An 18,496-nucleotide genomic window follows, 5' to 3' on the forward strand; every position below is an offset into this window, starting at 1 on the left:
CTGATTAATCTGTGCATTGCAAGCGCTATGTAAAGCTAATCATGTCTCCTAAAACCTTGCTACGGCAAACTCACATTGCGCCATCTGTTGGTTAATAAATTAAGAATTGTGCAATCCAGGTAATCGGAGATATAAAATGCTTGTTTACATTGTTACCAATTGTTTCAGGTCTTAAACAAGAAAGTAAGAGTAAGATTCGCGTGGAACCGGGATTATTTGAATGGACTAAATGGGTGTCTGGTAACACCCTCCCATCATGGATCCCGCCAGCAGAATTAGCTGCCGCAAACCTGAGCGTTGACACAACCTACAGGTAAAAAACTCTTACTATTAAATAGTACTAAAAATACAAAAAAATTAAAATAGTGCCAATTTAAAAAATTACAATTTGTACATTTGTCTGCAAAGCAATCTATACACAAAATGACTGCGTTATGATACTTTATATGCTAGCTGTGTCTCCTTTCCTTCAGATAAATGTTATGTTAATAGTGTTTTCAATCAAAGTAGTGTAGTGTTGGTAGTGTAGGGGTGAATATGAGGTGTCACAGTGGTTATGGTGCCATTTTAGAATGGTGGATCTTATGTATTATTACGGCACATTGGGCCATTATTCACAGCCAGCTGTGTCAGCTGACGGCTCTCAACCAGTGTATAATTTCTCAGCTTGATAGGAGTTGTATAGTGGCCCAGCATGATAGGAGTTGTATAATGTCCCAACATGATAGGAGTTGTATAATGTCCCAGCATGATAGGAGTTGTATAGTGGCCCAGCATGATAGGAGTTGTATAATGTCCCAGTATGATAGGAGTTGTTTAGTTGCCCAGCTTGATGGTAGTCTTACAGTGACCCAGCATGATATAAATGGTATAATGTCCCAACATGATAGGAGTTGTATAATGTCCCAGCATGATAGGAGTTGTATAGTGGCCCAGCATGATAGGAGTTGTATAATGTCCCAGCATGATAGGAGTTGTTTAGTTGCCCAGCTTGATAGGAGTCTTACAGTGACCCAGCATGATATAAATGGTATAATGTCCCAACATGATAGGAGTTGTATAGTGGCCCAGCATGATAGGAGTTGTATAATGTCCCAGCATGATAGGAGTTGTATAGTGGCCCAGCATGATAGGAGTTGTATAATGTCCCAGCATGATAGGAGTTGCATGTACTATGCCTGCTCAGTCAAGGACAGCAGGCGTCTGGCAAAGCCCCACGTCAGTAAAAACCTTTTTTCAAACACTATTGTATGGTCCACATTGGGGACTCCTGGCTCCTTAATCACTAGTACCCCCGTAAGGTTGTCATTACTTATTACAAGACTTGTGACATTTTCTTTGTCATCTCAGATTAACATCACCCTTTAAGTTTTATGTAATGACTGAGTGAGATTGTATCGTGACACATCCAAACATTACTGCCGTTTGTTCTGATAAAAAGCCAGCTCAGAGTACAGCGCATTGAGCGATAAGTTATACACAGACAGGTCGGCTACTACTCTGACCTTTAATTTGGAATTCACTTTGGATTCTCATTGCAGTGAATAACTCTGTGGATCTTACAGTTCGTATCATGTCATCTCCCAGAATTGTAAGGGTCGGCAGTGAGTTGTGCAGATTGCTTCTGATGTAACTGAAAACAATATATTGGGACCCAGAATGTCACTAGAAAAAATATATCACTAACCACCATAAAACTTGCAAATCTTTAAATCAAAATAGAATAACATTGTTTTAAAGGACCACTATAGTGCCAGGAAAACATACTCGTTTTCCTGGCACTATAGTGCCCTGAGGATGCCCCCACCCTCAGGGTCCCCCTCCTGCTGGGCTCTAGGGGGTGGAAGGGGTTAAACACTTACCTTTCTCCAGCGCCGGGCGGGGAGCTTTCCTCCTCCTCTCCTCCTTCCTAGTGACGTCATCGGCTGAATGTGCATGCGAGGCAGGAGCCGCGCGCGCATTCAGCCGGTCTCATAGGAAAGCATTTACAGTGCTTTCCTATGGACGCTGGTGTCTTCTCACTGTGATTTTCACAGTGAGAAGCACGCAAGCGCCTCTAGCGGCTGTCAATGAGACAGCCACTAGAGGCTCTAGAGGCTGGATTAACCCTCAGTATAAACATAGCAGTTTCTCCGAAACTGCTATGTTTATAAAAAAAAAGGGTTAACCCTAGCTGGACCAGGCACCCAGACCACTTCATTAAGCTGAAGTGGTCTGGGTGCCTATAGTGGTCCTTTAACTGTCAGTTCTCACATAAATGTAGATGTTCAGCTATAGATTGATGTGCAGTGATATTTACATACATTGACACAATTTATATTGCCCGTTTATGTGTTCACCCTTTGCAGAAATATTTGAGGATACAATATTTAAATTTATTGTGTAACGTCGATCTTCTTACAATATATAACAGGGTCTGAAATATTAGCAGAGAAGCAGAAATTAAATTTTATGCAACCATCAATAGATCCAATAGAAATGGATAAGTAACCTGCTTATGGAAATGTTAAAGACATTTCTGGAAGTATTGCTATTTCAGCCTGCAAGTAACGCCTGTAGTGTACTCGTCTGCATTCTAACGGAGACATGAAGAAGCTCGCTATGATATTTCCTGTAAAGTTTGCAGCTGAGGGTGGGAAGTGGAATGTGACCCCCATTAGGAGCCCCATTACAGGGTTTCCCCTCTCTGTAGGTTAACACTGGGTGCAGGAGTAAAGGGGAGCTGTGTCATTTTCGGGTTAAATACAGGAGGCTGTGTGCGCATGTTTGAGTGTAGTAACATCTGGATGTACTGATTTCTGGAATCTATCAATGTATACGCCTGATTGTGTTGTGCCTGTTACTGCGCCCATTTAACGGTTCCTCAATGTGTTATTTCGTCGTAGACCTCACATTCCAATCAGCAAACTAATTATGTCTGAAACATATGACACGTATATGAGTCGGAGTTTCCAGGTCACAAAGGAAATTCTAAGTGAATGTAAAAGTAAAGGTATGTATTCTTGAAATCATCCTCTTTTTAAACTGTAAATGCTTACCCACCATGTTCAGATTCCAAATCTTTAATCCGCACCTGCAATCATTAGATATCGTTTGCTTCTGGGAATGGGGGGGCTTTGAGATTAAAGTATCCGACTCCCAGGAAGCCAGCAATTCTAAGGAAACACAGACAGGGTATCGCTGTAATAAGAAAATTTATCTACTAAGCTAAAAACTGTCTTACTGTAACGGAACCCAGTTATATATGTTCTATACACATGCAGCAAAAAGTTGTTGTTTTTTTTTAAATCAGTTTTTACCTTTTTTCAGGAAATAATATTTTGATCGTAGCCCATGCGTCATCCTTAGAGGCTTGCACCCGGCAACTGCAAGGACTACCGCCACAAAACGCAAAAGACTTTGTGCAGGTGGTCCGAAAGGTAAGTGGCAGAATGAGATTATGGGACAAGGACAGGCATGCTCCCTCGCAGCCCGGCTGACTAGCTCCTCTGAGTATTCTAGAAAAGTCAGCGATTCGGGGTTAGAGAAGGAATCTAATTCTGGAGCCCATTCAGTTATTTCTCTGCCACCTAATTTTGGAGTAAGTGGCATTTTTGCGACATTTTGGATTGATGGATAATGTACTATTCATCATGACCATATTGGTCCCTGTTGCACAATTTATATTCATGGGATAAATCATGATTTTAAGCTATATATGTGCCTTGTGTTTAATATACAGCTCGTTTACTGGCCTTTACAGTCTATATAGTAAACGTGCTACATTCAATTTATTAGGAGGACCAAAAACACACACACATTATGGGTTCCCCCTTTATCAATGCTTTTTTGGTCCTATAATAATTTGTGAGTAGCACTTTGTGTGCATCTTCTATATGTGGATTTGAACCTGCATTGAGCAACAGGGTGCAAGGGCAGAGTTACTACGTTTTATTTGAGATTGTTGGATACTCTAGTAATCCCTCCTCTATCTCTATGTGGCCACAATATAGTCTATATAGTAATCTTCGATTGGAAAGACTAATGGTCCTTTGTCCTCTCTGCAGATTCCGTACCTGGGATTTTGCTGCTGTGAAGAACTTGAGGACTGTGGTATATGGCAGCTGACGGACCCTCCAATTCTTCCCCTAACGCACGGACCCACGGGGGGATTTAACTGGAGGGAGGCATTACTCCAAGAGTGAACAGAAACCACTTGGGCTGGAATTTAAACCATGTGAACATATCTCCTACGGATACAAAACGCAAACCAACGCCAAACTTACTGACGAACCGTACAGAAGACTCGTCATAGCTTATATATTTATAAAAGATATTTTTGTTGGAAATCAGAATTTACATGGACAGAACCTTAAAGCTATAAACGGAAACCTATAGAAAGTTAAATTATTCGCCTATGCTTGGAAAAAGGGGGATAACGCATGTTATCTGCCGCCATTTTATTAACCTCAACTAAATGTCCGCTGCATGTAAGTCTCTTGACGTCCTTCCAGCTAGCACAACCAATGTCCAGCGGGTATTTAAATCAGTGTCTTCTCAATGTCGAATGATCGTTTGTTATTATCTGTTACACCGTGTCTGTTAAGAGTCATTCGGGGGGAGCTGGGTAACGTGATATTTAACGCAGAAGGAGTGGTCCGCACTCTGATATTTATATATTAAAGTTAGATAAACATTTTTTTAAAAATCCCATCATGGAAACTCCAAACAGAACCTCACCTACAAATGGAAGCACACAGCCATCTTCCTTCGCCATGCGGATGAATCATGAAGTGAACGAAATGGACTGTGAACGAGCCCTTTTGTTTATTTCGTGATTCAGAGTTTCCACCTTTGGCACCAAAAGGAAATTGATTATTAATGGGAAAAATAGATAATGGATGCTTTAGGAACAGTCAATAAATACTCAATTTATTCACAGATCAAGTGGGGACCAAACAGAAGGAGGAGGAACACTAAAAAGATCTATATTTATATACTATATATTTAATTAATATATAAATATAGATATTTTTACTGTTTTTCCCTCTATTCGTCTCTCTCACTTGATCTGTGAACCAAAATAGTGTAAAAATGGTCAATGCAATGTATTGCAAACCGTATACACCATTTATTGAACAAAGAGCCCTGAGAAGGAAAATGCAAATTTTCTACCAAAGCAATTAATCTGGAATGAGTGACTAAGAAAAATACAAACAGGCAGATTACATTGAAATGGGCACTTCTCTCGTCACTGATTCCTGACTTAACGAATCAACTCTTTGTATTTTCCATTTCTTATCGATCCAAGAACATCTGATGACGTTTCCTATCATTTACATTTAGTACTCCAGAGAATAAACGGCGCTGGAATTAAAATTAAGGTAATTTATATCTTTACTTGGTGTAAAATCTTCCCACGACTGGCTCTTTAATTAGCACTGGAGAGATATGCTCCTTAATGCACATATCTCTAAATGAATCATAATATATAAAGCAAACAGACGCACTACGCCGGGGATCTGACACCAAATTTTCTAAACTGGAAATTGCAGAGAATCGACAAGGGAATTTAACATTTATCTTTTTTTAAGTTTTTTTTATGCAAAATGTTTTATCAATACCTCTTCCATAAAATGCCGCAGGGTGCGTTGTCATAACTGCGAGTGTGCACTCAACTCAATGTATGGATTCTTCTGTGTGACGGGGAGAATCCTTTTATTTGGCATTCTACTGGTTCCTAGTAGAGTGCGATCGGTAAATGGTATCAGGCTATCTTAGGTGCTTGTTATACCAACAGTTTAATGGTAGAAATGATATTCCATCATTTGAAATGGAAACCAATATGTATTGTTCAGACTGTAAGGTGTATTGTGGCAGAATATCACATCCCTCCATACGGTACAATTTATTATTATAATAATAATAAAATAATAATTTTATTATTATTAGTCCCATTGTAGAAATGAGAAAAAGATTTTTATTTGTTTACATTTTTTTTAAGCAGTCACCACGGAAACTTGTGAAATGTTTTAGCTATTCTCCCCTTTTATAGTACCAGCTGGGAGCAGGGTGGCAAGGGCAGATTGAGTTATAAATGGGAAATCGCAGCGTCTTTCCCTCAAAATAAGACCGGGTCTTGTATTAATTCCCCCCCTGCAAAACACACTAGGGCTTATTTTCAGGGTATGTCTTATTTCGGGGAAAACGGTAGCAAGCATGTGCTAGAAAGCAGGTGTACGTTCGGGGGAATTCCCCTGGACATAGATCAGTTTCCTAGCACATGGAATTGCGCAAATCTATGTTCAGAGAAACTTCCCCGAACGTAGATTAACGAACTAGGGCGTGGAATCCCACGATTTTATGTTCGGGGAAAGTTCCCGAACCTACATTAGCGAACCTGCGACTAGCAACTAGGGCTTATTTTTGAGGTAGGGCTTATATTACGAGCATCTCCTGAAAATAAGCTAGGGCTTATTTTCGAATCATGTCTTATTTTTGGGGAAAAACTGTATATCTGTCAATCTATTGATCCTTCATAACAGAAAATGCAGGCAAAGGATTAAAACAATGTGAGCAAGTTAAAACAAAATGAAAATATTAACAGAATACATGCGTAACAGCAGATTTCTTCTTATCGTGTGCAAACAAAAAATGGTCAAACCAAGTGTGCAGCCCAATACAGAGTGATCTCGTAGTCTGTAAAGGAGTCTAACCTACAGCTGATATGACAGAGGTTTGTCTTATATATTTTGGCTTGTCATTTAATGGAGGGGGGGGCAATTATTGAAATAACGCAATTAAGATACGCTGCTGCCAAAGCAACGATAAGAATGAGGTTTTAATACTAAGAGTATGTAACCAACGCACAAAGCTTCTCGTTTCAGTAATTGCCCATAATACAGCCGCTACACCGCCGTAAATATTACAGATTTATGTAATTATGTTGTTACTTTGTATGTATATTAATACAATGAGTACCGAGTACCAACCTGAGTTTCTCCCGTCTTGAAAATTTAGGCCTAGATTTAATACGGTCGAATAAGGTATTCAAACTATTCAGTGTTTTTGGATAAACTTTTTAAATGATTTTTTTCAAAATTCAAAAATGTATCGTATAAAAAAATAAAATCAAAATATTAGAAAATTTTAACATTTTTCAAAATATTAACTCATTTGAAAAGTTTATCCATCAAAGTTAAATGGAGGCCACAGTTAGGGTGCATTGACTGTTGAAATTATCCCCAAATGTAAAGTGTCGGAAACCATCAGCACGGAGGGTCTGGGACCCATTCAGGGGAAGGGTTAAAGGTCACGTCAGACTTGTTATAAAGATATATTATATTATTATTAGACTGTGTGTTTGATGTATGTGGAAATCATGTACAGAGGACGTTCGAGATAAGTTCTGTTGTTGTATATTTGAATTGTTCCACGCCATGTTTTTCCAAATGATGTATTATGCAATATCTTTTCTTTATGTGAAACTAGAAAATTGTTCATGTTTATTTAAAAATGACAATCAATCCAAAAAAAGCAGAGACTTTAATTTTTATAAACTGCGCCCGAGCTTGGAGCTTCGCACGCGATCGGCGCTGAGCTGCCTGGAACCGAACGAAGGACTCGGCCGCGTTCAGGCCTTCTGTTTTCGGTTCACAAAGGAGGGAAAATGGAATAAAGGCATTAATGCTTAATATTTGTAGTCAATAAAGTATTTTTCAATGAAGAATGGAAAGGGCGAACGCTATTTAAACAAACCGCAGAAAGTTTGGAAAACTGTTTTTTCTCCATGAAGAAATATTGTGACAATGATAAAACGGTGATTCGAATAAGAAATACAATGGATTAGTCAGACATAGAGTATCTGGCCATTGCTGTCATCTAATAAATGCAGGTATGTAATACATTAAAATCCAGTATAAGAGAGACACTGCTCCTCTAAAGGAGGGGTTTGAGTCCTCCGATATCATTCCAAATGTGTGATGTAACTTTCATTAAAATATGAGGAACAAGTCATTTTCTAAAACATTAGAACGCGTTTCACGTTTGGACGCTTTCTCTTACGTGAACGTGTTCAGCAAAAAATGTCCAAATTTTGTGTTAAGACTCCCATTCCTCATAAAACGGCATGTAAGACAATGAGTACCTCCACAGTGAAAATTCCCAGTAGGGTCATACCCAGGGCCAGATTAAGAGCCCAGTGGGCCTGGAGCTGACAATTATGATGGGCCTAATTACAGAATCTTATCGACCAAAAACACAAACAACCATACCTCCCAAGCGTCGTGTATCTGATGGAGATGGTGTTGGAGGGAAAGGATGCAACTATACGAAAACACATACTCTATGCTAATCTCTCTCTAATTTATGCTTCTATCTTTCAAGTAAATCCAAAACCCCTAATAGCAGTGTCCAGTGAAGCAGGAAGTCAATGTGCAGGGTAAAAGAGTGTGCCACTGACGCAAATCACGTGACCAGACCTGCCAAAAGGGGTGAACATACCCAAAAAGGGGGCATGTCTGTCCAAAGAATTGAAAGGCCAGCCTGGCTTGAATGCATGTCAGGCTGCCCGCCAATCCTGCAGGATGTCCAACTAAGGGCATACTATGCAGGCAGCACCCTGAGCTTGACATAAATGCATCAAATGATGCGCCTACTCCACGCTTTCTAAGGACTGTCCCCTAGCACTCATATGTCCACTTGTCTCCTTATCGTCTTACTAGCAGGCAGAAGTTCCTGGTATATAGTCTGGGACAGAGTAAAAGTGTATGTAGTGACTGTAGAAGAAAGGGGACATACCACAGTGTTAGAGAAACCAAAGTCTGCATTACCTAAACTAATTTTATTGTCAGCCAGTCCACACAAGTTTTGTTGCCATACATCCCTCTTAAGCTTCCAAACGTAAAGGGGCACTATAGCCACCAGAACAACTACAGCTTATTGTATTTGTTCTGGTAAGTAGAACCATTCCCTTCAGGCTTTTTGCATTACACACTGTCTTTTCAGAGAAAATAACTCCACTAGCCACTCCTTTGATGGCTGCTAGAGGTGCTTCCTGGGGTAGTACTGCCTAGTGTGCAGCACTGACATTCAGTGTCTCCACCCTCTGCATGCAGACACTGCACTTTCCTCATAGAGATGCATTGATTCAATTTATCTTTATGAGGAGATGCTGATTGGCAAGGGCTGTTTGACTTGTGCTGGCTCTGCCCCCGATCTGCCTATTTGACAGTCTCAGCCAATCTCATGGGGAAGCATTGTAATTTGCTCAGATCACCACTTCTGATGATATCAGTTCAAAGGCAGAGCCAGCATCTGCAGACTTGACTACAAGTAAGATTTTACTATATTTAGGGAGGCAAGACGGGGGCAGGGGAGCTAGATGGTGTTTTTTACATAATAGGGTGAGAAATACATGATTGTGTTCCTGACCCTATAGTGTTCCTTTAAGCAAGAGTATGTGAAGAGTAGTTAGGGTTGCCACCATTCTTGGAAAAAAAATACCAGCCTTAATCATTTGTATAATTAATTAGTTATGCATGACATCACATGATGTAAATAGCAAGGAGTGACATAAGAGAAAATTCTGTAAAATCACCAACAAACTACTCGCAATTTGATTCCCCTGTATAGATGAATTGCTCCCAGTGTCTCCCTGTCTCCCAGTATCTCAGTCTCGCAAGTCACCCAGTGTGTCAGTGTCCCAATGTATCACAGTGTCAGTGTCCCCATCTCGCCCAGTCCCATAGTCTCCCAGTGTCCCCATTTCTCCCAGTGTCCCCATGTCACTAGGATACTAGCGGACACAATGAGACATGGGGACACTGGGAGACATTGGGCACTGAGACACTTGGGGACACTGGGAGACATGGGGGCACTTCTGAATACAGACATGGGGACACTGGGAGACATGGGGACACAGACATTTGGGGACACTGGGAGAAATGGGGACACCAAGACACTGGGAGACTAGGGGAAACTGGGAGCCATGTGGACACTGAGCCACTAGGGACACTGGCTGAGGGACCCCCCCATGTCACTAGGATACTAGCGGACACAATGAGACATGGGGACACTGGGAGACATTGGGCACTGAGACACTTGGGGACACTGGGAGACATGGGGGCACTTGTGAATACAGACTGGGTGACATGGGGACTCTGAGTCACTAGGACACTGAGAGACATGGGGACACAGACACTGGGAGACTAGGGGAAACTGGGAGCCATGTGGACACTGAGCCACTAGGGACACTGGCTGAGGGACATGGGGAGACATGGGGACACTGTTTCCCTAGTGTCTCCATGTCCCAATGTCTCAGTGTCTCCCAATATGCCTATGTCTCACAGCGTCCCCATGTGTCTCAGCGTCCCCATGTCTCACAGTGTCCCCTAGTGTCTCAGTGTCCCCATGTGTCTCAGTGTCCCCATGTCTCACAGTGTCCCCTAGTGTCTCAGTGTCCCCATGTTTTCCAGTGTCCACAAGTATCTCAGTGTCCCCAGGTCTCCCAGTGTCCCCTAGTGTCTGTGTCCCCATGTGTCCCCTAGTGTCTCAGTGTCCCCATGTCTCCCTGCTGCCTTTTCTCATCCCTCACTTACTTGAGCTGCAGTCTGCACTCTCTGTGCTGTGTAGCTGCTCCCCATGGATCAATGAGAAGTAGAGAGAGGCAGGGAGGGATATGCTGTAACTTCATATCCCTGCCTCTCTCCACACACAGTTACCCCACTGGTCGGTGCTGGTATTGCAGAGTAATCTCCATTTATACTGAGAAAAATACCTGCATTTGTATTGCCAGTATTACTGCAACACCTGCACAGCCAAGCAGCCTCAAATACCGGCTGTGCCAGTAAAATACCAGTCAGGTGGCAAACCTAAGTAGTGTTTTTTTGTTTTTTTTTTTAAACCATTTTTTTTTTTTTAAATGGGCAATGGGCCTATTCCATGGGCCTGAGCCTGGGCCTGGAGCTGCAGCTCCATCAGCCCCTATGTTAATCCGGCCCTGGTCATACCTGAACCTCCAGAGCACATATAAAGGGAGTTTAGACAGTGCCGCTATATTCTCTAAATTCATACTTCTTTTGAATATAACCCTAGTTGAATGGCGCTGGCTGAGTGCGCTATAATGACGCTGGCTGAGTGGAGCTATAATGGCACAGGCTGAGTGGCGCTGTAATGGCACAGGCTGAGTAGCACTATAATGGCGCAGGTTGAATGGTTCTATAATGGCGCAGTCTGAATGGTGCTGGCTGAGTGGCGCTATTATGGCTCTGGCTGAATGGCGCTATAATGGCGCTGGCTGAGTGACACTATAATGGCGCAGGTTGAATGATTCTATAATGGCGCAGGCTGAGTGGCGCTATAATGGCGCTGGCTGTGTGGCGCTATCATGGCGCTTGCTGAGTGGCGCTATAATGGTGCAGGTTGGCTCTATAATAGCGCTATAATGGCGCTGGCTGTGTGGCGCTATAAGGGCGCTGGCTGAGTGGCGCTATAATGGCACAGGCTGAATGGCGCTATAATGGCGCTATAATGGTGCTATAATGGCACTGACTGTGTGGCGCTATAATGGCGCAGGTTGAATGGCTCTATAATGGTGCAGGCTGAATGGCGCTATAATGACACAGGCTGAGTAGCACTATAATGGTGCAGGCTGAATGGCGCTATAATGGTGCTATAATGGCGCTGGCTGTGTGGCGCTATAATGGCGCAGGTTGAATGGCTCTATAATGGTGCAGGCTGAATGGCGCTATAATGACACAGGCTGAGTAGCACTATAATGGTGCAGGCTGAATGGCGCTATAATGGCGCTGACTGAGTGGCGCTATAATGGCGCTGGCTGAGTGGCGCTATAATGGCGCAGGCTGAATGGTGCTATAATGGCACAGGCTGAGTAGCACTAAAATGACGCTGGCTGAGTAGCACTATAATGGCGCAGGCTGAGTAGCACTATAATGGTGCAGGCTGAATGGCACTATAATGGCGCTATAATGGTGCTATAATGGCGCTGGCTGTGTGGCGCTATAATGGCGCAGGTTGAATGGCTCTATAATGGTGCAGGCTGAATGGCGCTATAATGACACAGGCTGAGTAGCACTATAATGGCGCAGGCTGAGTAGCACTATAATGGTGCAGGCTGAATGGCGCTATAATGGGCTGACTGAGTGGCGCTATAATGGCGCTGGCTGAGTGGCGCTATAATGGCGCAGGCTGAGTAGCACTAAAATGACGCTGGCTGAGTAGCACTATAATGGCGCAGGCTGAATGGCGCTATAATGGCACAGGCTGAGTAGCACTAAAATGACGCTGGCTGAGTAGCACTATAATGGCGCAGGCTGAATGGCGCTATAATGGCGCTAACTGAGTGGCGCTATAATGGCGCTGGCTGAGTGGCGCTATAATGGCGCTGGCTGAGTGGCGCTATAATGGCGCAGGAAGAATGGCGCTATAAAGGCACAGACTGAGTAGCACTATAATGGCGCTGGCTGAGTGCACTATAATGGCGCAGGCTGAGTGGCGCTATAATGGCTCTGGCTGAATGGCGCTCTAATGGCACAGGCTGAATAGCACTATACTGGCGCAGGTTGAATGGTTCTATAATGGCGCAGGCTGAATAGCGCTATAATGGCACAGGCTGAGTAGCGCTATAATAGCACAGGCTGAGTAGCACTATAATGGCGCAGGTTTAATGGTTCTATAATGGCGCAGGCATAATGGCGCTGGCTGAGTGGCGCTATAATGGCACAGGCTGAGTGGCGCTATAATGGCGCAGGTTGAATGGTTCTTGTAACGGACACCTTCCGATGACGGATGCTCCTAGCGCTTCCTGAGGACTCCAAGCACTGCAGCAGACACCACAACCACCGTGGACTCCACAACCGCCGTAGCTTAACTGGAGTCTCGCCATCTTCCTTCCACCCTGTATGAACCTCCAGCATCCAGGACCGTGTGGGGAAGACCTCTCCTCCAAGCAGGGCCGGTGCTAGGATTTTTGACTACACAGGCGAAGATGCATTTTGACGCCCCACCCCACGCCTCCCCCCAAAAATAAACAATGCATCTTCACCTCTGTGTCTCGTAGCCCCCTTTTGAATTTCTTACCCCCATTAGTGTTGCATATCCAACCTCTTCAATGTCTTACCCCTTTGGCCCCTTTGTGCCCTTTAGTGTGTCTCCTACAACCCCTCTTCTGTATTTCTTACTTCCCCGCCAGCCCCTTTCTGTCTCTTTCTTCCCCCCAGTCCCTATCTATCTCTCTTTTTCTCCCACATAGACATGGATACAGGCAAAAATACATACATGCACAAATACACAAACATACAGACACACAACCATACAACCACACAGACATAATTATTCAGGCACACAGTCACAAAGATATACAGACACACAGTCCTAAAAGTCACACAATCAAACAAACACAGTCATACAATCTACACATACAGGTACATTGTCGTGCAAACACAGACATACATTCATACAGACGCAGGCACACACAGAAATACAGACACAGACATAAAGAAACAGAGAGGCATATAGAGACATACATACACAATGATACAGAGAGACACACACACACACACTGACAGACAGACTGATATACACACACACTGAGACATATACACACACACACTGACAGACTGATATACACACACACTGACAGACATATACACACACACACTGACAGACAGACATATACACACACACACTGACAGACAGACATATACACACACACTGACAGACAGACATATACACACACACACTGACTGACAGACATACACACACACTGACAGACACATACACACACAAACACTGACAGACATATACACTCACACACACAAACACTGACAGACAGACACACATACACACTGACAGGCACACACACACACACTGACAGAAATACACACACTCTGACAGAAATACGCACACACTGACAGACAGAAATACACACACACTGACAGACAGAAATACACACACACTGACAGACATACACACACTGACAGACAGACACACACACACACACACTGACAGACAGACAGACACACACACACACTGACAGACATACACACACTGACAGACATACACACACTGACAGACAGACATACACACACACACACACACTGACAGACAGACATACACACACACAGACAGACATACACTGACAGACAGACATACACACACACTGACAGAGAGGCACACACACACACTGACGGACATACACACACACTGACAGAAATACACACACACTGACAGAAATACGCACACACTGACAGACAGAAATATGCACACACTGACAGACAGAAATACACACACACTGACAGACAGAAATACACACACACTGACAGACATACACACACTGACAGACAGACACACACACACACTGACAGACAGACAGACACACACACACTGACAGACATACACACACTGACAGACATACACACACTGACAGACATACACACACACACACACTGACAGACAGACAGACACACACACAGACAGACATACACTGACAGACAGACATACACACACACTGACAGACAGACACACACTGACGGACATACACACACACTGACAGACAGACATACACACACACACACTGACAGACAGACATACACACACACTGACAGACAGACATACACTGACAGACAGACACATACACACACAGACAGACATACACTGACAGACAGACATACACACACACACACAGACAGACATACACACACACTGACAGACAGACAGACATATACTGACATACAGACACACACACTGACAGACAGACATACACACACACACAAACTGACAGACAGACATACACACACACACAAACTGAAAGACAGACATACACACACACACACTGACAGACAGACAGACATACACACACACTGACAGACATACACACAAACACACACACACACTGACAGACAGACATACACACACACTGACAGACAGATATACACACACACACACACTGACAGACAGACACACACACACACACTGACAGACAGACATACACACACACACTGACAGACAGACAGACATACACACACTGACAGACATACACACACTGACAGACAGACAGACATACACACACTGACAGACAGGTTCAGGAGGGTGGCTTACCTGAGATCCAAAGTGCTGCCTGAGGTAGTTGGGAGTTGGAGGAGCTGCTCCTGCCCAGCCCCCCTCCTCTCTGCCTCCTCTCTGCTCCCATGCTGACGTAGGGGGCCGGCGGTAGCTCTGCCCCTGCTGGGCGCCAGCCGCGCTGTGTGCTACAGAGGGAGCAGGGATATGACGTGTTCATATCCTCGCCCCCTCCACACAGTCCGCGGCACTGCCGGCTTGCGCTCGGCCACGCTACAAGAAGTGACTGGCAGGAGAGGGGAGCTGTGCGCTTCCCTCCTGCCGGTCACCCGGACTTTTGCGCCCCCCGGGCCGGTGCGCCCTAAGGCGGCCGCCTGAGCCGCCTTATGGACGCGCCGGCCCTGCCTCCAAGGAGAGCGTAACAGGAGCAAGCTCTCAAAAGAGGTAAGTGATTAAAGCTCAAGGGAGTATGCAGCGCATAGCAATCCCCAGTGTGAATATAGCTGTCCCCTCCAATCACGAGACAAGACTACGTGTTGAGGGTCAAGAAGAACTCAGGTTTAATGACACACACTCTGCTTTTATGCAATTCTCCCCTGCAAGGGAGACGCCCACAGACAATTATCCATTATCCAATCACACAATGGTTACATCCCACAGATTCCCTCCCCTTAGCCTGAGAAGTAACCCAATTATCCGTACAATTTAAACATACTTTTTACCCAACTTTCATAACTCTAAAACTATACACCCAATATTAATAACAGCTACATATTATTAATCAGCACATTCGAAATACAAACATACCCAAAAATCATTTGAATCCGTTCAGCCGTTCGGGAGATAGGTATAAGGCACTTTTGACCGACCGCAAGCACATTTTCATGCCCAAAACAGTTCCATGGATTTGGGCTGTGCGGTCAGTCTATTTTACACCGAGAAAATGAGTAAGTCCCATTCGAACGAGCGTTCGAATCTTCGAACGGGACTTAGTCTCCAGCCGCAGTGTCGAAGAAGGTACGGGTCAGCGGTGTTCATGCAATTGGGTAGCCGAAAACAGTTCCATAGATTTGGCTGCACACACCGCTGACCGCGTTCGAATAAGTTAAAATGGAGTTCTTAAAGGGCAATACATCCCAGGGCCATAGTCGCAGGGCAGGAGGCTAGCGATCAGTCCTCTCCAATGCCCAGTGGCAAATGGCAGTTTGTCACAGTTCTATAATGGCGCAGGCTGAGTGGCACTATAATGGCGCTGGCTGAGTGCGCTATAATGGCGCTGGCTGAGTGGCGCTATAATGGCGCTGGCTGAGTAGCACTATAATGGCGCAGGTTGAATGGTTCTATAATGGCGCAGGCTGAGTGGCGCTATAATGGCGTTGGCTGAGTAGCGCTATAATAGCGCAGGCTGAATGGTTCTATAATGGTGCAGACTGAGTGGCGTTGTAATGGTGCAGGCTGAGCGGCGCTATAATGGTGCTGGCTGAGTGGCACTATAATGGTGTTATAATGTAGCTGGCTGAGTAGCGCTGTAATGGCGCAGGCTGAGTAGGCTCTAATGGCGTTAGGGACAGACTAATTGGTGCTATAATGGCATTATCATAGTGCAGGCTGAGTGAAACTGTAATGGCGCAGACTGAGTAGACTCTAATGGCGTTAGGGGCAGGCTGAGTGGCGCTATAATGGCATTAGGGGCAGACTAAATGGAGCAGGCAGAGTGGCGCTATAATGGCGCTTGCTGAGTGGCGCTATAACGATGTTATAAAGGCGCTGGCTGAGTGGCGTTATAATGGTGTTGCAATGGCACAGGCTGAGTGGTTCTATAATGGTGCTGGCTGAGTAGTCTTATAATGGTGTTATAATGGTGCAGGCTGAGTAGTGCTATAATGGCGTCATAATGGCGCTGGCTGAGTGGCGTTATAATGGCACAGGCTGAGTGGCTCTATAATGGCATTATAATGACGCTGGCTGAGTGGCGTTATGATGGTGCTGGCTGAGTGGCTCTATAATGGCATTATAATGACGCTGGCTGAGTGGCGTTATGATGGTGCTGGCTGAGTGGCTCTATAATGGCATTATAATGACGTTGGCTGAGTGGCGTTATAATGGTGCTGGCTGAGTGGCGCTACAGTGGCACTATAATGGCGCGAGCTGAGGGGCATTATAAGGAGGCAGGTTAGAGGAGAGAGCAGAAGCCCAGGGGTTACAGCCCGTGATGGTTAATAAATATCAGTTTGAGCTGACTAGAACAAATAAATCAGACTTGATAATTACATCTGTTATTTAGACAGGATAAGTATTAATAACATATCCTGTTTATAATCATGAAGATATATTTACAAACTCCAATAATCATGACAAACATTACATTCTGTGAGAAACAGCCATGTGAGACAGTTCTTCTAGTGAGAGACCCTGTGAGACAGTTCACCCAGTGAGAGACCTTGTGAGACAGTACATTCTGTGAGACAGCTCTTATAGTGAAAGACCTTGTGAGACAACTCATCTAGAGAAAAACCCTGTGAGACAGCTCATCTGGTGAGAGACCCTATGAGACAGCTCTTCTAGTGAGAGACCTTATGAGACAACTCATTCAGTGAGAGACCCTGTGAGACAGCTCATCCAAGCTCTTCTAGTGAGAGACCATGTGAGACAGCTCATTCAGTGAGAGACCATGTGAGACTGTTCATTGAACAAGATATCCTGTGAGACTCTTCATTGAGCAAGAGACCATGTGAGACAGCTCATTCAGTGAGAGATCCTATGAGACAGCTCGTCTAGTGAGATACTTTGTGAGACTGTTCATTGAGCGAGAGACCCAGTGAGACAGCTCATTCAATGAGAGACCCTGTGAGACAGCTCATCTAGTGAGAGACCTCGTGAGACTGTTCATTCAGTGAGAGACCCTGTGAGACAGTTAATCCAGAGAGAGACCCTATGAGACAGATCATCTAGTAAGAGACTCTGTGAGACTGTTCATTGAGTGAGATGTCTGGTATGACAGCTCATTCAGTGAGATACCCTGTGAGACAGCTCATCTAGGGAGAGACCCGGTGAGGCAGCTCATTCAGTGAGAGACCATGTGAGATAGCTTATTCAGGGAGAGACCCTATGAGATAGCTCCTCTAGTGAGAGTCCCTGTGAGACAGCTCTTCTAGTGAGAAACCCTGTGAGACAGCTCATCTAGGGAGAGACCCTGTGAGACTGTTCCTTCAGCGAGAGACCCTATGAGACAGCTCATCTAGTGAGAGACCTTGTGAGACTGTTCATTCAGTGAGAGACCCTGTGAGACAGCTCATACGGAGAGAGACTCTGTGAGACAGCTCATCTAGTGAGAGACTCCGTGAGACTGTTCATTGAGCGAGAGACCCTGTGAGACAGCTCTTCTAGTGAAAAATAAATGAATATTACTAGAGCTTCTATAAAGTTAGTAAATATACAA

General features: G+C 44.3%; 1 protein-coding gene across 2 annotated transcripts in view; it reads left to right on the forward strand.

Moving 5' to 3' along the window:
• Window positions 1-4,966, forward strand: part of UBASH3B (ubiquitin associated and SH3 domain containing B) — a 75,591-nt gene extending 70,625 nt beyond the window's left edge. Inside the window, exons 11-14 of one of the 2 annotated variants that reach the window (XM_063436624.1) lie at window positions 169-313; window positions 2,886-2,992; window positions 3,310-3,419; window positions 4,047-4,966. In XM_063436624.1, the coding sequence (XP_063292694.1) occupies window positions 169-313; window positions 2,886-2,992; window positions 3,310-3,419; window positions 4,047-4,184 (500 nt within the window). In that variant the 3' untranslated portion in view covers window positions 4,185-4,966. The remainder of the gene's footprint in view (window positions 1-168; window positions 314-2,885; window positions 2,993-3,309; window positions 3,420-4,046) is intronic. The other variant, XM_063436625.1, reaches the window with a different exon arrangement.
• The last annotated feature ends 13,530 nt before the right edge of the window (window positions 4,967-18,496 follow it).

This window comes from Pelobates fuscus, chromosome 11 (assembly GCF_036172605.1).
Source record: "Pelobates fuscus isolate aPelFus1 chromosome 11, aPelFus1.pri, whole genome shotgun sequence".
Taxonomy (NCBI): Eukaryota; Metazoa; Chordata; class Amphibia; order Anura; family Pelobatidae; genus Pelobates; species Pelobates fuscus.